The sequence below is a fragment of the Lepisosteus oculatus genome, chromosome 4 (genome assembly GCF_040954835.1).
Source record: "Lepisosteus oculatus isolate fLepOcu1 chromosome 4, fLepOcu1.hap2, whole genome shotgun sequence".
Lineage (NCBI taxonomy): Eukaryota > Metazoa > Chordata > Actinopteri > Semionotiformes > Lepisosteidae > Lepisosteus > Lepisosteus oculatus.
In genome coordinates, this window is record NC_090699.1 from 38,488,818 (window position 1) to 38,511,076 (window position 22,259).

A 22,259-nucleotide genomic window follows, 5' to 3' on the forward strand; every position below is an offset into this window, starting at 1 on the left:
AGCAGCAGCACTGAAAGTGCTGGGAAAAGCTATAGTAATTAACAAGTCCAGTTAAGCCAGTAAACAGCTCGTTTAGCACGTTAAGAGCCGATTTGGAATGACAATCACTAAACGCACCAGCCCTCTTGGACCAGAGCTGGAAACACCTACTGTAGTTGGGTGAAGATAAATACAATGGTCCTTATTTTCCTTGTGGGCACACAGCCCTCACACTTTATTGTAAGGGAATGTGTTGGCCAGTTTGTACACAGGGAAAGTCGGGTCCAATATTACATGCCCCCTCTCAGTCTTGTTATTTCAACAGTATTAGCCAGCAGGTTATTTACCGTATATCCTCCATGTGAAGAGCTGTAAAACAGTAATTCCTTCCAAATGCCTTGACTGCTGATTTTTAGGATTAAAAGAAAGCTATAAAGAAAGTTGAAGGACATGTCTATGCAAAGGTTGATAAATCTATAGTACGTGTTCACCTCTGGCAATCTAACATTGAAAGTGCCAGTTTGGTCCCACAACAAAAAAAACATTTAATGACATGATTAGTTTGAAAATAAAAATTTAGTAATAGGAAAATCTTAATGTGAAGATGCTGTTTGAATTGGTCTGAAGCTTGAACTTCAGTGTGTGGTGCAGGTGGAGTACAAGCGCGGACACGAAGAGCGAATTTCTAAATACACCTCTGTCACCGATACTCCAGAAGTACTCCTGGCGAAAACAGGAGCACAGCTTGCTAGTGATGTAAGTTTCATTGATTAAAACTGAACATTTCTCACTCCTGCAATAACACAATAAGTCAACAAGTCCTAATCTTTTAACACAAGAAATATGCTTCGTGCACAATCCAAATCTTTTTTTTTTCAATTTTTGAATTTTAGAAAAGCACTTCAAGTAATTACATGTATAATCACCCAGGTTTGCTTTGGAAGTGATGGAGACTTGCATTATGCATTTTCCCTAGTCATTCCCTAGTTGGAAGGAAATAAGGTCTATATGCTGTGAAGTCTTGAAAACATTTAATGCAATTGTGTCACACATAAAAAGAAAGATTTGCATTCTCTTTGCAGTACATGTACACTGAAGAATATGAACAACACAGAGGGAAAGGCAGCTTTCCAGCCATGATCACTCCAGGATATGAAGTGGCCAAGAAAGCCACTGAACTGGCTAGTGATGTAAGCATTGACACTTTCATTCAGTAGCACGTAATGCTCAGATGCAGCATCTCATCTAGCATGTCTACAGAGTATAAGTGCCGTAATACATATCCAGTGCCTAAGGTTTGTAATCAACTTTGCAATCTGTGTGTCATGCAGCAACAGATTTTTTTTTTGTTCCAATTACAATGTAATTATTTTCATTGTCATTTTGAATATTAAAAAATATTGTAAGGATTTTTTTTCTAAACAAATGAAAAAATATGAGAAGTTAATTAAGGCTTAAGGAGAAAGAGACTGGTAATGCCGATTTTGATTAAATATGTTTCTCTGTCATCCTTTCAGTCTCAGATGCATGACACTAAAATGATTTAAGTGAATTTTTAAATAAAAGACCTTTGCATCATAAATCATCAAAAACTGTTTTCACCAACACTAATATTACAGTTGGTATTATATATTACTCCTCTTATTTTTCTTTTATTCATCAAAATCGGTTGTGTTAATACATAAGGTCTTTCTGTGATTAAAGTCTGCTGGTATGTTTACCATTTTCCTCAAGAACAAGATTGTCAGACTCAGTTCCTAGAGGTCTGTAGGGTCTTCTAACTTTTGTTCCATCCATTATTATTAATTGCTCCAATTATCCGATTAGATTGAAAATGAATAAGTCAATGTACCTTGAGCAAAGCACTTTTAAGCATCAATTTTACGAGACCCTAGCAATATTTAAATATGTCCAGCTGAGTAAGCAGACTGATAAATTACATAAATCATCATGAAGACCAGAAGACCTCGATTACCTTCGAGAAATAGATTTGGTCAACTCCTCTTACAGGTCACCCTTAAATCATCAATTTGTAAAGACAATAACCATGGGAAATTTGATCAATTTAGTACGTTGGAGTGGTTAAGGAGACGGTACTTTCAATTGGAAAGGTCTATAAATGAGTGTAAAAACAGCACCTGTATCAGTGGTCAGAATGAAAGTGTTCTGAACTGTTTGATTTAAGGGTAACCTTACTGGCCTGTCTCTCTTTGGGGTCAGGGCCAGCCCTCTCTGCTTAGCTAGTTTTCCATTGCCTTTTCCCACAAGATTTGTCATGTAAGATCTGACAACGGGATCTACTGTAATTTGTTAGATCAAGTACCATCAGAAGTACGAGAGGGAAATGAAAGGGAAGGGAAGCAGTGCAGCAGGCTCTGCAGAACTGGCTCTTGCTAGAGACAATGCGGAGAAATTCAGCCAGGTTGGTGACACCCCCTTAATCTCCATAGAAACCAAAGAATAATACAAGTACAATGAAAAGTATAGTCTTATGTTACACTGTTAATTATGCCCAAACAGTGATAACAATACTGGACTTTCACAATTTCAATAAGAAAAACATTTTAATATTTACAGCTAGTCATGTTTTGAGCATTCAATTTTGACATCTCTTGATGGGTTATATTTAATAGAAAACAGTTATCATGGATAAATGTATCAACATGATAAGTTTATGAAGCATCATTGTATCATAGATGAAGACTGAACTATCTGATTACAGTGGTTGTGTTTATTTAGAGGGTGGTAATTAGTAACATTTCATGACATTATCTGTTTGTAGTTCTTGATTCTGTATAATATTTTGAATATATAAGCAAAACACAGAATTCGTTACAAAATGTGCTATGTTTTAACTGTTGCTTTTGCTGGCAGCATGCTTATACTGAAGACTATGAAGAACACAGAGGAAAGGGCAGTTTCCCTGCCATGATAACTCCTGCATATCAAATTGCCAAGAAAGCCCATGAACTGGCCAGTGATGTAAGTTCATAGCACCTTATGATATATGTATCTATTACTGAGACTTGCAAATGTATGTACTTATACGGGCAGTAGTCATAAGCTTTTCTGTCCTCTTTTTTTGTGAAATGAAAGACAAACTCCTAATATAAGAGAATCTAAATGTAACACTTAGACTAGTCATAAACTAGCATTCCAAAGATAACTGTGACAATTGTCATGTCTTTATTAGGGATCAATAGGGTATTAACTTTGTTCAAAGTTTTATTAATGTGGTCCTATCCATTTAAACTATGGTTTATTACACAAATACTTTTTTGCAACAAAACTACTGTGGAATGCATATAAAAGTTAAGATGAAAGTCAGGTAGTCCACATTTTATTTGGAAGGGGATGTATAAAAATCTAAATTTGAAATATGAAAAAAATGATGGTGATGGTGGAAAATTGCGCAAAGCATGATTAAAAATTGTAAAAAAGTGCTTTAAAAAAAGTTAACAATTCCCACCCAAAAATGATATTTCTGTGATGATACCTATCATCACTCACTCTCTGCTATATACTGTACATCCCATGATGCATGTGTTCTTGTTTACTTTTTTAAGGTGAAGTATAAACAAGGGTTTTCTAAGACAAAAGGCACAGCTCATTTCAACACCTTGACAGCAGACGACAACTTGGTCATCAAAAATGCCCAGAAAATCAACAAGCTTGTCAGCGAGGTAGGAAAAGGTTATCCAAAAGAAAACAAATAATACCCATATACCGATATTCTTTGTAGTTTTCAGAGATTATTGTTTCTTTAAATAACATTTTTCAGTACCAATTTTGTTTCAAAACTGTTCTCATGAAATGTACTACAAAGTGTACCATACTTGCTATTACTTTTTTTTTGTGGTAAACACCAGTTTTGATATCTGTTTGAATTTGAATGTACATTCATTTGAGTGTGTGAAATCTATATTGTATGCAGACAATCGTGACCAGTATGCACATCAAATCCAGTCAACAACAGCAGTATGGATTATGGTCACAGCCCAGATTCAAACCAAAAGTCCCTGGAGTATAGCACTTAAGGTCTTCACTCACTTGCTGTTTTCCAGTGCTATTTTAGATAGGACAGGGTCAGTAATATCAATGTAATTTCCTTATTTTAGTTTTCCGTTTCCCCACAGTTGGCAGAAACACCAACAGTATGGCATGTTTACAATAATACATTTCAGTATGTGGTGTAGTGCTAATCATTCTTCTTGCTCAGGTGGAGTACAAGAAGGATCTGGAGAATACCAAGGGTCACAGCATTAACTACTGTGAGACCCCGCAGTTTAAGAATGTGTCCAAGATCTCTAAATACACCAGTGATGTAAGTACGCACTAGGAGGGGTTTAAAATAGACAGGGATTCAGAAAGAGCTACTGGTATACAACTTTTCTAGCTTGATGTCTGCTCCACTTTACTGGTGTCTCCTTGGTGCTGCTTGTGTTCACACTGAACTCCTCATGAAGATTCAACATTTAGGGCCAAAAGAAAGTCATTGGAACCTGATTAAAGAGTAAACATTGTTTTCTAGGCATCTTTCAATTACACTGTACAAGTACAATTACAACCAATTACACAGTTCAAGTACACTGACAGAAACAAATATATAAAGTAAAAGTCAGTGCAGTGGTTTGTTCATTCTTTTTATTCTGCTGTGTTTACTCTAAAAGTGTCACTTTGGAGCCACTGCAGGCACAATTCAAAATAAAACTTGTTGCAAAAAATGCCTGATACACACTGATGTTTTTTCTAGGTGAAGTACAAAGAGAATTATCTGAACCAGATGAAGGGTCATTATGAAGGTGTTGGCATGGACAAACGGACACTACATGCCATGAAAGTAAAAAATCTGGCAAGCAATGTAAGTGCACCATATACTTGTATACCTGCATTGAACAGAGTATAGTGTATAGTTTCAGTTTTTATTCACGTTTTTAGCATTGGAAAAAGACAAATCACAAGATATAAATTTGAAAGTTTAAAATACTGTGAAGCTGGTTCGCAGTTAGAAAAGCACACTTTAAAATCTGTGGCGATTCCAAACTCCCTTTGTAAGTTTTGTTATAATATTTCAACACAGAAGCAGAATTTAATTTCTTCATTAAAATAAACATTATCTGTCTAACAGTTTATGTTTAAAACATCTCTTTGAGAACACAATTAAAACTTGTCTAGTGCTTATTTAGAAATGTCTAAATAACTGTCAAAACATACACAGTGATGTGGCTAATACGGAATTAAATGTATTTGGATTAACCAAAAGCACATTTTAAATCAATATTTGTTTCACTTTATTTTCCTGTATTTTGAAGATTGCCTACAAATCAGAGTATGAACATGAGAAGAGTGAACACGCTGATTATAACTATCCAGCCACAATGACGCCATCATATGAGACTCAAAGAAAACTGGAACCATTAAAAGACGTAAGCCGCTGTTCAAATACTGAGCCTTGTTTTATCATTGCAATGGCATACTTCATAGGAATGGGATAAGTTTCTTTTACATATTAAAATGATTTGTGTTAGTATAAAGGCACTTTGTTTCAGTTTTGTTGTTTTTTTCATGTTTACTGTTTTTCTGTTGCTTTTTAATGCTAGGTGGAAGTCCCCTTCACTCTAACCTTCTTATTTTCTATTCCACATTTCACAAGGTGTTTGTGATTTACATGAACCGTTAATAGAATGTGCTTAGGAATAAACTGTTTCTTTCTTGTCACACTTTCCTTAATTCCAGGTTAACTACAGGCAGCACGTTGATAAGCTGAAGTACAGCTCAGTAACAGACACTCCTGAAATAGTACAAGCAAGAATCAACGCCCAACAGTTCAGTGATGTAAGTGTCAACTGAATTCTCTTGAGCTCGGTCATTGGCAAACTTCAACGATTTACCTTCTTGACAAAAAGCATTTTCCTCACGGGAGGATTCAATATAAACACAATTACCCAGTGACACATGACCTGGTATCAATGGGTTGAGGGCCTTTCTCATAAAACATCACTCATAGAGTTAACCAAAGATAACCTAGTTATCTTTCTCATTAATCTTCTGATTTAATATTTATATTTGTGAAACCAATTACTAGAAACACCTTTCTAGTTTACTAAAACAATATTACCAATCAATGGGCTTTTAATTTTGTTATTGTATTTTACTGATGGTTTTTCTGAGCTGCCAAATCTTGCAGTGTGTGAGTCAAATGCTCTACCTCTGTTTTGGAGTTTGACCTGTGATACCTGTGATTGGTAATTGCTTTTATTCCCCAACATTTTCCCATTGCAAGTCCTCATATTGTCAGGTTTCAATTGTCACATTTTCAGTGTGTTAGTATTCATCAAAGTATCATAGTTTGTGTTGCTTCTTTTTTAAAAGATCATCACTTGTAAGAGGTAGCATTAAATAAAACCTCACACCCACCGAGAAAGTTACAGTATTTCTGTAGTCGTACTTCTGTGTATGTACTATTTTATTTTATTTATTGTAGCTCAGTTGATAAAATTCATCTTACAAAAATATTGTTGAAACAGGGAAAAATAGCAAATTAGTAGTCAAGATTAATAAAATTGATTCATTTTTCAGCATGAACATTACCATTTCATCAACTGTTAAATGCCTAGGAGGTATTCTTATTTACTGTACATTGCAGTTTGCTTGGTGCTATACTTCTAACACTACACAATGTTCAGTATGTGCTTCTGTGTTCAAGTGGCACTCTGAAACCTGAGATCTTACTGACTCTATATTAATCTGTGACTATGATACTTTTTTTGTTCTCACAACTCATTTTCTTTCCTCAGCTGAACTATAGGGCTGAATATGAGAAAACCAAGACGAAATTCACTCTCCCTCAGGATCTTCCCCAGATCAAAAAAGCCAAGGCCAATGCAGAACTTTTTAGTGATGTAAGTGCTGAAGACTGACTAGGACTGTTTAGCTGCATGGAAATACGAAACAGTAAAAAACAATATAAATATAAAGCATAAATGTAGTTATTTTAAGCCTCCGATCAACTGTCACATTTTCACTTTAACCTTTAAAATCTTTTATATGGAATATCAAGATATTTTTACATTTTTACCTATCCCTGTGTTTCTAAATCCTACTGTATAAAGCATCATGCACGTCTCTTTGTCACCTGAAAAAAAAGCATATTGTTTGGTTGTAATTCATTTCTTTTCTTTCCCACATAAAAAAACAAAGGAAGCCCAGTTACATAAACAGCTAATCACACCAGAGCCACATGCTCAGTGTCTGAGTCTATTTCTACTGTGGAGCTAAATATAATTCCATTCCTTTTAGGAGCTCAATATGATTATCTAGGCTCCTGTGTAATTCTCCTGTGTGATTAATAATGCTTTAATAGCCCCGCACCATGGACTAGTCGTAATCTGTGATGAGCTTCCTGGCTATTTTTTGTAGTGTAACTCAGAATACTGGAATTCTCACTGAGGACCTTGTTTGGTTCCCATTCAATGCCTTTATCAAAGATCTCAACAGATGCGCCATCAATATTTTGTATTTTCATTTCTTTAAAAATGTCTCTTTAAAAAACCTTAGGAAATGCTAATAAAATCATTAATTGCTGATAAAAATCATTTTTATCAGTATTGTCTAAGTGCCAGGAAATTCTGCTTAAAATACACACTAGAATTTCAGTATTTACTGTGGCTGTCAAGATGTAGTAAAGTGGCACTACTTTAAGTCAAAAAATAAAATGAAATCTTTCCAGGATTTATACTGTATTTATGTAACTTATAGAGCTACCCTAGAAGTATAGAATTTGCATTTTTGTTTATTTACAGATAAAATACAAGGAAAACTGGGAGAAGACTAAATCTAAAGCTTGCGAAATGAGTTTGGATGACCTGTCTTTACAGGCAGCCAAAGCATCCAGGGACTTAGCTAGTGATGTAAGTATTGATTGTCTAGAATGTCAGGTTTCTCAGTGAGCTCGTGTTGTGTTGTACCTGGGAAAAGCCTTAGTAGAGTGAGTGACCTTTCCAGACCACGAGCAGTGGTGCACCGAGGATATCAAAGGCACTAGTGCTCACCTTGAAGCTGGGCCTGACCGTTTTGCAGCAACAACAGTAAAATGCTTGGCAAGGCTGCTAGCTAATCATATTTTCAATCTTAACAGATTAAATACAAGGAAGATTTCATGAAAATCAAGGACAAAGCAGTAGGTGTCAACATGAGCGATTCCAGGACGTTGCATTCGCTGCAGGTTGCCAAGATGAATAATGAGGTAAAATGATAAATTCATTAACAAGCCCATACTTGGTGTTCTTGCACAGCCTCTCTTACCCTGGTGGGAAACTGTTTGACTTTCTTTGTCAACTGCTGAGAACCTTTCCCATGGATCTTGACTCCTTCCTCAGATAGCCTATAAGAAGGGCTCCAAAGAGGCCCGGTCCCAGTTGCACCTGCCCCTCGACATGATTAATATCAGCCATGCCAAGAAGGCCCAGTCTCTTGCCAGTGACCTGGAGTACAGGAAGAGGCTCCACGAATACACTGTGCTGCCTGATGACATGAAGGTCAAGTGGGCAAAGAAGGCCTACAACTTACAGAGTGAGGTGAGATAAACATCAGCTGGGAGGTACAGAGCGCTTTTTGAATAGAAATAATTTATTTTCCCAGAAATGTTTTTGCCTGACATAGAAAAAATACAGGAAACATAGATTTTGCAGGTACTCAATGGCAAAATTGATTTTCTTTGTATTTCTAATGTTTTATTATAAGCTTTACACAGTATACAGTAAGTACAGTATCTAAGTATGTAATCCAAATAATAATAATAACAGTAATGTGGAACATGGTCAGAGTCACAGTGTTTGATTTTTTGCTCCATAAATATGCAAATAGTGCTGAAGTACATATGAAAAATCAGAAGTCTTACTGTTATCACATTTCTGAAGCTCAGGGATCATTGAAAGAATATTTACTGTACAAGTTATTTATTGTTTACACACAAAATAAATGCACTATACAGTAGATTAAGATGTAAATGACTAATTGGCTTTAGAATGATTAGGCTCTGCTTTCAATTTTGTACCCAATAATGAATATTAAATGAAAAGTTACATTTTATAAATTGACCTTTAATAAAAAATGAAAACTATGTTTGAATTTTAGCACATTAGAAACTCAAAAGAAGTGTAATCACCTTTTGTTGAATAACATGTTGTTAGGAGGCATAACCACCATTTACATCTTTCAGAGGCTGAAAAAGAAACCAGTGCACTTCCTGTCAGGAGCCTCCCAGCTCTGTGCCACACAGGGCCTCCTCATTTAACAATGTACTGTATTCCTCTACTCTAAATGACCGAACTTCCCATGGCTGAGAGTTTAACCCCATCCAGTTTTCTTATGGATTCTGTCATCTTAACTTAATGCATCATATTATGTTTGCTATAAACTGCCCTCGAACTCACTTCTCAATGTCTGATTTCAGAACCAGTACAGGGCTGATCTATTGTGGATGAAGGGAGTTGGTTGGATGACAGAAGGCTGCCTTGATGTGCAACAGGCCAAGAAAGCAGGAGAACTTGTTAGTGAGGTAAGTACTAAAGGAGACAATTCACTCCCCTCTACACTGAGGTATGGCTTTGCATACAGTATATGCTCTTCTGCTGAAACAAATGCAGCACATAAAGTCCTGTTAAACTGTATAAATTAAACATTTTCTAGAGCGGATTCTTTATGCAGTTGATTTAACAATTTGAGAACATAATCTTACCAAGAACAGATGATTGCAACTTTTTCATGATGTAAATGTAAACAGAAAGAAAGTGAAAATTCTATTGTATTCCTCATTAGAAAAAGTACAGGCAAAAAGCAGATGCAGTGAAGTTTACGCAAGTGGCTGACACTCCTTATATCAAACACGCCAAGAGAAGCCAAGACTTGCAAAGTGGGGTAAGCATGCCTCTACTACATGGATGTATCTTTGCTATAACCTTTTGGGATTTCTCAGCTCAGTTTAAATTGTACTTTAAAAAGTCAGACCCTAAAGAAAATATCTTTTTTTTTTGCATAATGAAATGCTTTTTAAAGTTTATGAATTTATATTCAAAAACATTTTTAATAACTTCCATGCATTTTCAGATTTTCACAGGTTTCCTTATGCTCCTTCTCTGTGTGGGTAGGTCTTATAAACACCAGTGCACTTATCCACATGTCCACACTTTCCTTTCAGATAGTGTACAAGGCGGGCACTGAGCAAATGCTTCACCAGTACACCATGAGCAAAGACGAGCCTCTCTTCAAGCTTGCTAAAACGAATGCGGAATACCTCAGTGAGGTAAGGAAAATTGCTATTGAAGTGAGATATTTCTGCCACTAAGCTGAACTGACAAAAAGTGTCTGTTCTTGTGCTTACTCTGAAGTTCATTTTTCTTATTTTAACATCAGCAAACCCAAACTAAAATGACTGTCCAGTTGGCCCAAAGCATTAAGTATCTTTTTTGTTTAATGACATCACTGTGTTTACTGTCTTATAATCCTAGAAATAATACTGTCCTGCTGTAGGAAATGTCTGGATGCTACAAATAGAGTGCTGAAGCACCAAAGGTTATTCATGCTAATATGTTTGCTAATTGCTTATCTGATATACAGAAAACTTACAGAAGCAGCTGGGAAAAGCAGAAGGAGAAAGGTTTTGAGCTGCGCATGGATGCTCTGTCAATTCTGACTGCAAAAGCCAAGAGGGATCTTGCAAGTGATGTAGGTCTCCTTCTTATTGGATTAAACACAGAAGAATTGGTGTAACAATTATTTTAAATCTTTCAGAAATCTGTTTTTGAGTTGAGAGATGAACATTCAAAGCCTCTTGCTCTAGGGCAATTCTATCACTGCATAAAATTCAGTTCAAAATGATGTGGCATTTTATTTACCCTTTAAACACACTTACATCTTTAATTGATTACAACATTGTGTGTACTTTACATTAAAACATATATACTGTAACTGTTTAACAGAATATCAGGAGCAAATCTGTTTTAATTGGGCCCTTTAAGTCTGATGACAAAAACTGCCATGTCGTATTTCAGTTTTTACCAGGAGGTTGATGTCTAAAGCCTTGCTGATTTCGTGTGTCAAAATTACCCCCCTAAGCATTTTACTGAACCATTACTTGAATAAATTGAAAAACCAAATTCCTGCTGTAATTGACTGCAGCTGTAGTTACTGATACATGGTTTACTCCCTAGTCCCTGCAAATTGCTTTGAATAAAAACATCTTCCAGCTAATTGTAATTATTATATATAAATATATTATTTAAATTATTCATTATGATTAACGATTAAGATGGAGAGTTGTGGATATAAACAGTTATTAATATGTCTGAAGTGAGACCGGGTGACACTCTTTTCCCCCGCCAGATTAAGTACAGAGAAGTGTATGAAAAGACAAAGGGCAAGTTGATTGGAGTAAAGAATGTCAAGGAAGACTCTCAGATGGCCCATTCCACACAAGTGTCCAAGCTACAGAGTGATCTGGAGTACAAGAAAGAGTATGAGGACTCCAAGACCAAGCACAGTGCGTCCCTGGACATGCTGAACATGGTACATGCCAAGAAAGCCCAATGCTTGGCAACAGACACAGGGTACAAGACCATCTTACATCATTACACCACTCTTCCCACTGATATGAAGGTGGAATGGGCTAAGAAGGCATATGGACTACAGAGTGATGTAAGAACTGTTTCTCTCTGATCTTTCCCAGACAGGTTATTTATTGGTTCTTGCAATGATGTTTGACTGTTGAGCTGTAAATAAGAAAATCGTTAGGATACCCATCGATAGGGTACCATGATCAGATGATAACCTCATTGTTTGCTGTTTTTTGCCATCAGGGCAGCTTCTGCCATTGTAAGGTTGCATTTCTGTTCGGATAAAGACAAGCCACATTGTAGTAATGATGGTCAATGAGCTTCAAAGTTCAAGGGGTTTTTTTTTATCATTAATGTATCAATTATTAAAGAGCATAAGAATAAAAAAAAGCCAAGTAATCAAATAAATGTTAAAGTCTAGACTCAGTCACCCGTGCCCTAACTTTAGTGCAAGAGTTATGAATGATTCCTAATAGGATGGTCGTTCATAAGACCCAAAATAGATTTTTATCTCATCTGTTTCTTACTCAAACGTATTTCTTAACCAATTGGTTGCATTTCTGTTCCGGAAACTATTTTTAAGGCCTGGATTAAAGACAGCATAAAATGTTCAAGCCCCCTAACCAAATTTAAATTAACGTGAATGTTTCTTGTATGATAAATCTAAAAAAAGGGCTTTTATTTAATAGGAAAAGTATATCAGTTTTTGGTCAATTTTGAACTAGTTTTGACTTAGCATCTTAATCTCTGTACTCATGTTTGTTTGCACAATACAGCACTTTCATTGTAGTTTAGTTTTGCGAAAATCAAGGAATTTCTCCTTAAAATATATACTTGCTTATTTTGCTGTCCCAGAACAAGTACAAGTCTGACCTGAACTGGATGAGAGGGGTGGGGTGGATGACTGCAGGATCACTAGATGTTGAGCAGGCCAAGAAATCCGGAGAACTTATCAGTGAAGTAAGATACAATCTGCTTTGTTCCCTGAGAAGCTAGTGATGCATTACTTAAACACCACATTATACATTGTATCCAGAACAAAGGAGGTTAGATGAGAAGGCTCAGAAACAGATAATATTCTTTTCAGTATCTTTAACGCATATAGCCATCCCCTCCTGCAGACTGACCTAGCAAGTGTCCTCTTTCTACTTTTAAACAGTCACCTGAACAATTGACTTCCTGCAACTGGTCAGGTGACAGAGCAGCAGCTTACTCCCTCACATGGCTGTGCTCTCATACTGACTTTAACTGAAAACCAGAAACGTCTCAGTTTGAATTCCATAGCGACAGGGTTTCCCAGTTTGAATCCTGCACATAGCAATTAAAAACAAGGCTGTAAATCTATCTGGAATATTATGAAAGTTAACACTAAAATGTATTTATTAAATTTATTTATCCCTTTATTTTCCCTGACAGACAAAATATCGCCAGCACCCATATGCTTTGAAGTTCACAAGCGTGAAAGACACACCCGAAATGCTTCAAGCCAAAATCAGCTATAACCAGGCTGTGGATGTAAGATGCTTTGTAGTACACTTAGACTGATAACATTGTTTTACAGAGTAGTTTTATTTGCAGTTATGAAGCCTTAAATAAGATGATGCCATTAATTTGTTACAAAATCCTTTTTTTTCCCAAAATTGATTAGATCAATTACATAATAAATATTTATCTCATATAGCATATTTTATGATTCATCATCTCAAGGCAGTTTATAGTAAGAAAGTTATGGTGTAAGCAATCAAAATCTATAGTTGTGGGAACATTGCTGTTTAATTCATGGTAAAGTATTTAGACCCTTTACAGTGCTGAACTGGTAAAATGTCTGTTCCTTTTCAGAGACTCTACAGAGAGCATGGAGAGAGTGTGAAACATCATTACACCCTGACCAAAGATCTTCCAGAGCACATCCAAGCTAAACTCAATGCAATGAATATCAGTGAGGTGAGAAAGAGTCCTCTTCGTTTTTAACTAAGTTCTCAAAATATATCTATAGATCATTCAAGTTGACCGAAAACATTATCTCTGTTGGTTCACAACACATCTTTTGAAAACCAGTGACATCATTGTTAATGGTGTTTCCCTACCTACAGACGTTTACCATTCTTGTCTAGGGGAACATACTCTCCCTTTATATACGAGTTTGTCCAATATTTTGTTGCTTGACCTGGTTTTAATTGCCATGAATATAACCCTGTAATTTGTACTTTGTACTGTAATTTGTACTAAACAGTCGTTTAAATGAACTGGATAAAAAACAACAAAACTTTTTAAAAAACTATATATTTTTAAAAAGAAATCTGATTTGCCTGCACCAAATTTTCTTTATATAAAAAGTAAAAATACTTGATTGTACAAACTAACATAATAATAACACTAGTAGAGAAGAGAAAATTCCAGTTTGCTGCAGCCCTGGCCAGGATAAGCTGATATTGGATGGTTGGATAATCTATCTGCAATTTAAAAAAAAATATTTTGAGACCCAAATATAGGTAATGCCATATAATGTAGTGTAATTTAATGAAGGATAAGCATGCAAAAAACTACTGACGGAGTGATGAAAGATTCTCTAGTTTCCTTCCAGGAATGGAGTAACAAGGCTACTAGAACTCTGTTAGGGTTTTAATCTGTGTCTTTTTTTGCTATAGACCTGTTATAAGCAATCTTGGACTAAACTGAAAGATGCTGGATACACATTGCGTTTAGATGCAATTCCATTCCAGGCTGCAAAAGCATCAGGAGATATTTTCAGTGATGTAAGTATTTGTCTAAGTTAACACGTGCATTTAGAGTCCTGTCCTTTTAAAATGAGCCATTTGTTAAAGTTTCAAATAACAGTTTAAAAATCTCAGTGCCAAGAACACTTGGTTGAGATTTTTTTCTAGGTACCTGCATAAACTCAATCTGGAATGTTTCATTTTGCATTTGATGGTTTTATTAAATTTGTAGGCCCTTAAAATGTAATGAGCATAACACATTGATATATTTCCCACTTGCAAAGTGCTTCTCTAAAACATCTAAATACAAATTTTAAAAGAATAAGCAAATAGTCTCTGTGACAGATCCTACCTTCAAACAAAGTAGCTTTTTTTTATCAAAAAGTTACAATGGTCATACTGGACAGGGAAGGAGGCTATATTGTCACGATTGTGCCATTCCTTTCAACTGGCCAAGTCTACTATTGATTGCTACCAAAAACCCAACCACCACTACTCCCTTTAAGGCCCTTTACATCCCTAAGTAACCTCGTGTAAGAATGTAGAATTCACCACGACTGGTAATCTGATTAATTAACTAATTACCTCCCAGTGTGTCTATTTCCAAATTATAGAGGCCATTGATAACCTCTGATGTGATCTGCTGTTACAGCCCCTTCTAAAACAATCCCTGCCACTCTGATGATGCAGAGGGTACGTGCAATAGACACAGTGTGCAAAAAGGAGTGTCTGTTAAGATGATTCTGATGTACTTCTTTTTCTCCAAATTCTTTTTTAAGTACAAATATAAACAAGAGTTCGAAAAATTGAAGGGACATATGATTGGACTGAAAGGAGTGGAGGATGATATAAAGATTGTGCACTCTGTCCATGCAGCTCAGCTACAGAGTGATGTGAGTAAAGAGCTAGGTGCCTTCGTAAATTATTCTAGATCCTTAAGTATTATTAATATATTGACATAATAAGCAAAAACCATTTGCTTTACTGCCATATGTTAACAAGCAAAGAAAAAAGGCTTAAAGGAAAAGCTGCATCCTTAAAAATCAGACCTTGAATTGTGTCATTGAACAATTACTATAAAACATGCACTTACTTTAAAGCATAGACACTAAAAAAAGAAACACAATACAAAAATACTTGCGGAGTACTGATCCCAACTACATAATGTGGCTGATTCAAAATGCCTTCCTCATCTGCCATAGTCAAAATAAACCATTCAGTGGCTGAATACAATTATAGTTCAAATTTCAGAGGCAAATCAGTGGAACGCACCACACAAACCGGAATGAATCGATTTCATGTCAAAAGACTCATCAATTCAGACACATTTGAAATAATGTTTGCATAGGGAGACTAGATTTGACATTATGCGATTTCTATTAACATTTTTTGCACAGCCTCTTTTTTTAAATGTGGTTTCCCCTTGATCACTGAGACAGATCAGCTACAAGAAGGACTCTGTGAGAGGCAGGTCCCAGTACCACCTCCCTCTGGATATGATGGAGCTGACCCACGCCAAGAAGGCTCAGTCCCTGATCAGTGACCAGGACTACAAACACCTCTTCCATAATTACACCTCTCTGCCCAGTGATCTGAAGCTACAGTGGGCAAAGAAGGCCTATGACTTACAGAGCGAGGTAACATTTTAAATTTCAAAAGCACTTTCTGCTTAGGTGCAAAAGGTTCACACTGCAAGTTGACAAACCATCTGACAATGGTCTATGAATGTGGTTATGAAGACTTTCAATCTATGTGAGCTATGCATGCTCTAATTGGACCAATTGTCAATTAGTACAAGTTGTGTGCTTAACAGTAAAAGAGATTTTGCTATTGTTCCACAAAGACATTTTTTTTAAATCCTCACATGCTCTTTTCCGAGCTGTGTGCGCTATTGTAATACGTACAGTGTATATAAATAACACAATTATGATATTTCACAGAAACTCTACAGATCTGATCTTAACTTCTTGCGAGGAGTGGCCTGGATCAGCACTGGGGCTGTACAGATTGAAGGCTCCAAGCGAGCTAATGAACTCATTAGTGAGGTAAGGAAACTCAGTATTTTCTAGCCTAGCAATATACAGTTACAAAATTATCATCTAGTATAAGAAGAGAACTGTTTGGGATGCTTGTTCCCTAGTCAGGTTTATCTTGGATACAACGGAGCCTTCTGTGTAAATCGAATCTGTGTAAAAAATGTCAAAAGCTGAGTTTTTAAACTGTCATCTTTGACAGCAGTTATTTGTAATATATTGAGCAAAAATATTTTTGGAACAAGTAGCTGCTGATTAATAATTTTAATTAAATAAAAAATAGTATGAATGCTTACATCTGAATATATAAATATGAATACAAGCAGAACGGCACCTTCTCTGTTCAAACTTGAGCACAAAAGCAAATCATGATACTTTGTGTACAGTTATATACTGCTATCCTAAAATGTTGAAATTATGTTTTGTCTACGAAAGTGTCATATGAGGGACTACAGTTTACATGTGTGCACTTCTTAAAAGATTTTTAATATTGATGAAATTAAAATATACTAGCACTTTTCCTGACTCAAACATGAAGATTCTTGCAAAAGGATTTATTAAACAACCGGACTTACTCCAGCTTTTATATTTCTCTCCTTTTATTCATATTAGAAAAAATACCGTCAACACCCCTATTCCTTCAAGCACACAGCAGTGACGGACTCACCTGACTTGGTTCATGCAAAGTTCAGCAACCAGATTACCAATGAGGTAAGCTGCTAAGGGCTGATAACATTATCATTCCACTTCAAAACAGCCAACACATTAATAACATTCATTATATTTTGTGGCAAAGTTGATTTCATAATAAAAACAAGCAAAAACTAATAAAAACAAGTATTTTTCAGCGCCTTTACAAAGAAGCCGGAGAAAATGCAAGACATAATTATACCTTAACACTTGGACGACCTGAGCTCACCCAAGCCAAGATTAATGCAGCCAACTTTAGTGAGGTATTTGTTGTTGTTTTTTCTTCTCCTATTCCACTGCTTTTGTAATGGTGCTTTGTATCCGTTGAGTAATTTTTTATTATACTGTGGTAAAAGCCTGCTGCGACTCTTTTAAGGTGCAGTTTTATAGTTTTGTGCTCATCTTTAATTGACTTTTGCAATTTCCTATTGTTTCAGATAAAATACAGAGAATCGTGGAATAATCTGAGAGCTCAGGGATACAAGTTAACAATGGATGCCATTGCTTTCCAGACAGCGAAAGCCTCAGGGGATATAGCAAGTGATGTGAGTTCACCAGCACAACTAACTTTTTCTTCAGCAGCACAATGATGTAGTGGTTAGTACTGCTGTCTCATGGCTCCAGAGTCCTGGGTTGAAATCTGGCCTCAGCCACCTTTCTATGTGAGGGGAGACTGAATATTGTCCCTGTGTCAAGTGGGTGTTTGCTCTTTGCTTCCTGCTCCTATGAGGACAGACCAGGTTTGATTGTCAATTAAAGTCATTTTCTGTGTGGCCAAAAAGCAGGCTAGGTAAAGTGAGAAATAATGGTACAGCATTCAGAAGGAGCTATTTTAATTTTTTTTTTAAAAAGCAAACACATAGTGCTGAACTTTCAAGTCTTCCCTTGGGATTTTAGTATGACATTAGTTACACAGAAAAATAATCAAAACATTACCCTCAAGGTCTCTTTCTGGATTTAAGACCATTAGCAGTGTCGATTCAAAATGCTTGATCCACAACAAACTTTGAATCAGGTTGAAATAAAAAACTGCTTCCACTTTGTTGAACTGCGTCGCTCTCAGAACCACGAGATAACTCAGACCCTGCCCGTCTCGATCTTGTCCTGCAGTATCAGTACAGACACGATTTTGTCCTGGAGAAGGGCAAGCACATCGGGGCCAGGAGCATCCTGGACGACCCCAGGCTGCTGCACTGCATGCAGGTGGCCAAGCTGCACAGCGAGCAGCAGTACAAGAAGGAGTCCCGCAGCACCAGCGCCCAGTTCCATCTGCCTCTGGACATGGTCCACCTGGTGCACGCCAGGAAGGCCCAGGCTCTGGCCAGCGACCAGGATTACAAGACCAAGTTCCACTCCTACACCGTGCTGCCGGATGACATGAAAGTGCAATGGGCCAAGAAGGCCCATGAGCTGCAGAGCGAGGTAATCAGTCCAGGGAGGAAAAAAAAGACCATCGGGTATTTTTAGACATGTTCCGGGGGACAGCATCTTTAACTTTTTCTCAATGTTGTTGCAAAAAAAAAACGAAATTGGAAATCATGGCAACAGACAAGTCATGGAAAATATAGTAGAAGTACGTTTTACCTCTTTAAAATGGACCCACATAATTCAAAATTGTGAAATACTCAACAGCTGCAAAAGCCAGACGTGGCAATGGCAACCTTTTTTTTTGCATTGGGTAATTTGATTCTATGGAATCAAAAATAAACCGTCACCGTATGACTACCTTTGGAAAATCAGTTTCTTGTTTTATTTTTTCTTATGAGAGGGAGAGCTTTAATAAACAACAAATGCTCTGTAGCAAAAACTCTGAAAGTAAAAAAAAAACCTGACAATAAATCACAAAACCTTACCTTTTTTTCCCCAAAGTCTCAAAAACGTTGACTTCCATTGCTCTGTAAGAAAAGCACCAACATCATGAGATATTACCCTTGATTTTTATGCTTAATAACCTTTGTACTTCCCCAATGGTCCTAGAAATACTATGTATAAATATCTGTTAAGTGTTGAGCACTACTCTAGAAAATATGATTATGCATTGCATATTAGCTATTTCATATTACTTTCATAGAAGTTTCATATTAACTTATTATTAACTTAAAATAACTTATTTTTGTCTAGAAACTGTACAAGTCCGACCTGAACTTCATGAGAGGTGTTGGCTGGATCACTGTAGGTACCCCACAAATTGAGACAGCGAAGAGAGCAGGAGAGCTTATCAGTGAGGTACAAACCGCAGCTTCATGTCCACACAGAGAGTAGATAAGTGTGCTTTGAGAGGATACTGGTGGTCATTTAGAGGCTCTAGAATACAGCCCGAGTCCTACAAGACATCATTTCCAGTGCTGTACCTCCAGAAATGGACTGCAGCGGGAAGAATGGCATTACAATTCAGACATCATGAAATTTGAACATTTAATCTCCAAAACATTAATTTATTTAAGAATTTCTTTCAGTGGACTGGTGGCATTACGTTTCCTGTAAGGCTCACGATAAATCCTGCCCATCTTTCTTGCCTTTGTAGAAGAAATACCGACAGTTGCCAGACAGTCTCAAGTTCACCTCTATAGCTGACTCTCCAGATATCGTCCATGCTAAGAACAGCTACTTACAATGCAGTGAGGTGAGTTCATTTAGAGATTTCAGTTAAAAAAGTGGTAATTTATTTGCTGGCACTTTGCACCATTATATGTGTCCTTAACTTAAACATTACCATTGTTTTTTTTTTCTAATCATATATACCATACATGAAACACATACAAGACATAAAAATGCAAAACACATTGGCAAACAACAGCTGGAATTCACCTTATCTGTTATTTTAGAATTGACTATTGAAAGCGAATAATTGTATTCACTCAGAAAAGGCAATGAAAATGACAAATCAACATTTGTTCTCTCTAACTAAAATGGTTGTAGAAAGTTTGCAAAATCTTATCCAGTGCAGGTAAGCTCTGTCGCTGTCGTACTATTCAAGATTGAACTTGCCTTGTTTTTTAGAGGCTTTACAAGTCGGGGGATTCTGAACTGATGCATCGATACACCTTACCTCCCGATCACCCTGACTTTATCAGAGCCCGGATGAATGCCCAGCACATCAGTGATGTAAGAGACATTTATTATGGATCAGTTTTAAAGTTTTAAAGAGAAATTGAGTCAATTCCTTAAGCCTTGATGAACCAAGATCTGATACATAGAAATGCCATTCTGCTTAGTTTGTTTTTTGCTATAAAAAAGAGAAAACATGTAAATGTAGAAAGAAAATAATCTATATCTAACTATTGTTATCTGGAAATGTACTTATAAAGGATTATAATATTATTTATATCATACTGTATTATCAAACTTGTTATATATTACTTACTGCCAATATGAGGCAAAGGGCTACATTATTGGACTCACTAGCATTACTCTATAGCAATTTAATTCTACACATGATGTGTAAGTGTGGGAAGGGGAGAATCGGTCCTTCAGGGGGTTATATGAATGCCTTGTCAGTTAAGCATTCAATATAAGCTTTTTTATTCCTCCTTTCCTGCAGAAAGTCTATAAAACCTCCTGGGATCAGGTCAGATCTACTGGATATGACCTTCGCCTGGATGCCATTCCTTTCCAAACAGCTAAAGCTTCCCGAGATATTGCTAGTGATGTGAGTATCCATCACAGCAGACTCATATAATCAATGGCTGGTTAGTGTGCAAATGCATTACCATTAATACTGCATTAACTATTTTCAAACCAGCCTGATCAATGTAAAATCAGACATTTATTTTTATAAAAAAGATGGTATAACAGTAAGAGTGTCTAGCCCATGCGAGACATTTTATTGTTTTAGATGTTAGATGTCAGACAAAGGGTGCTCTCTGTGTTTTCAGTTCCGCTATAAGGAAACCTTTGTGAAGGAAAGGGGACACCAGATTGGACTGCGCAGCATCAATGATGACCCCAAAATGAAACATTTCCTCTCTGCGAGCAAGCTCCAGAGCAATAATGAGTATAAGAAGCAGTATGAAGAAACACGTTCCCAATACAAGATCCATACCGACCAGCCGAGCTTCATCCATGCCAAAAAGAGCCAGGAGCAAGCCAGCAACCTGAGCTACCGACAGCACTTGCACCACTATACCTGTGACCCAGAGCAACTAAATATGAAACACGCCAAGCAAGCCTACAAATTACAGAGTGATGTAAGTGTCCCAGATCCTAAAATACTTCTTATTCCTCTGGGATTTGGTAGTATGAGTAGGTCTCAAAGGACATTTTACTATTTTAGAATACGCTTAGGTCCCTTGTGTGTCTTGTATTTGGGCTTTAAAGCTATAATCAATTACCTTCAATCCCATCCACTTTATGTACCTTATGTAGCAAGGTCTATTACTAGAAGAAGATGGTGTGTGCCTGTGACAATGTAAAGCAAGGTCTAATTTACTTTTATTGCAAAGCCTCTTTGCTGAAAATGGAAAAATCTTGTGGAAAAAAGGGGATTTTTGGACAAACATTTTCCTTTTGATAATGGAAAAGTACTTACTGTATATACTGAAATAATTACATATACTGTATATTGAAATAAGGATTTGGTAAAACACTATTAAATGTGTTTTGAATGATTTCATAAAAAGGAACAAGTAGAAATTAATTCTAAGATGAGAATTAAAAAAGACCTCCACAGCCAAAGCTCCTTTTTTTCTTCTCGGTGTGGAATTAACCTCTACTTGTTCTTTTGCAAGAGGGAATTTTTACATATTTCTCAAATCAAAGCTTTTAAGATTGCCTAGAAAAAACTAAGTCAGGCTTTGGAGAGAAAACAAATTCAGCTATAATAAACAGGCTTCTCTCCTGCAGTTTGATTAGAAAACTACAAAAAAGAACAGAGCAAATCACATCACAATAAGGGGCCCTACATTTTTTCAAATTCAATTTCCTTTCCAGGTGAACTACAAGTCTGATCTCAACTGGCTGCGGGGTATCGGCTGGACTCCACCCGGCTCCCACAAAGTAGAAATGGCCAGGCGGGCAGCTGAACTGGGCTACGCTCACGAAATGAACCCTGAAGAGGCTGCGGCTCATTACCAGCAAATGATGGTGAGAAACAGAACCCCCCCTTCTAGAACATCACAGTGATACAGCACAGCTAAGTCAGGGGGTGGTACTAATAATTCATAGTGGACAAAACTAAATTCAAGAAATGTATGCTTACATGTTATTGATATTTATGATTATACAGTATA

The 22,259-nt window shown here is 36.6% G+C and overlaps 1 protein-coding gene across 7 annotated transcripts in view; it reads left to right on the forward strand.

The window, feature by feature from the left end:
* Positions 1–22,259, forward strand: part of nrap (nebulin-related anchoring protein) — a 28,179-nt gene that overhangs the window by 4,839 nt on the left and 1,081 nt on the right. For 3 of the 7 annotated variants that reach the window (XM_006630835.3, XM_015347398.2, XM_069189194.1), the window contains 35 exons: positions 631–735; positions 1,062–1,169; positions 2,294–2,401; positions 2,854–2,961; positions 3,546–3,662; positions 4,199–4,303; positions 4,733–4,840; positions 5,292–5,405; positions 5,716–5,814; positions 6,777–6,881; positions 7,782–7,889; positions 8,117–8,224; positions 8,358–8,555; positions 9,434–9,538; positions 9,799–9,897; positions 10,178–10,282; positions 10,597–10,704; positions 11,362–11,673; positions 12,447–12,551; positions 13,008–13,106; positions 13,431–13,535; positions 14,240–14,347; positions 15,088–15,201; positions 15,748–15,945; positions 16,249–16,353; positions 16,954–17,052; positions 17,190–17,294; positions 17,469–17,576; positions 18,142–18,453; positions 19,153–19,257; positions 19,556–19,654; positions 20,032–20,136; positions 20,573–20,680; positions 20,907–21,218; positions 21,961–22,113. In XM_006630835.3, the coding sequence (XP_006630898.3) occupies positions 631–735; positions 1,062–1,169; positions 2,294–2,401; positions 2,854–2,961; positions 3,546–3,662; positions 4,199–4,303; positions 4,733–4,840; positions 5,292–5,405; positions 5,716–5,814; positions 6,777–6,881; positions 7,782–7,889; positions 8,117–8,224; positions 8,358–8,555; positions 9,434–9,538; positions 9,799–9,897; positions 10,178–10,282; positions 10,597–10,704; positions 11,362–11,673; positions 12,447–12,551; positions 13,008–13,106; positions 13,431–13,535; positions 14,240–14,347; positions 15,088–15,201; positions 15,748–15,945; positions 16,249–16,353; positions 16,954–17,052; positions 17,190–17,294; positions 17,469–17,576; positions 18,142–18,453; positions 19,153–19,257; positions 19,556–19,654; positions 20,032–20,136; positions 20,573–20,680; positions 20,907–21,218; positions 21,961–22,113 (4,560 nt within the window). The remainder of the gene's footprint in view (positions 1–630; positions 736–1,061; positions 1,170–2,293; positions 2,402–2,853; positions 2,962–3,545; positions 3,663–4,198; positions 4,304–4,732; positions 4,841–5,291; positions 5,406–5,715; positions 5,815–6,776; positions 6,882–7,781; positions 7,890–8,116; positions 8,225–8,357; positions 8,556–9,433; positions 9,539–9,798; positions 9,898–10,177; positions 10,283–10,596; positions 10,705–11,361; positions 11,674–12,446; positions 12,552–13,007; positions 13,107–13,430; positions 13,536–14,239; positions 14,348–15,087; positions 15,202–15,747; positions 15,946–16,248; positions 16,354–16,953; positions 17,053–17,189; positions 17,295–17,468; positions 17,577–18,141; positions 18,454–19,152; positions 19,258–19,555; positions 19,655–20,031; positions 20,137–20,572; positions 20,681–20,906; positions 21,219–21,960; positions 22,114–22,259) is intronic. The other 4 variants (XM_015347400.2, XM_069189196.1, XM_069189195.1 and 1 more) reach the window with 4 other exon arrangements.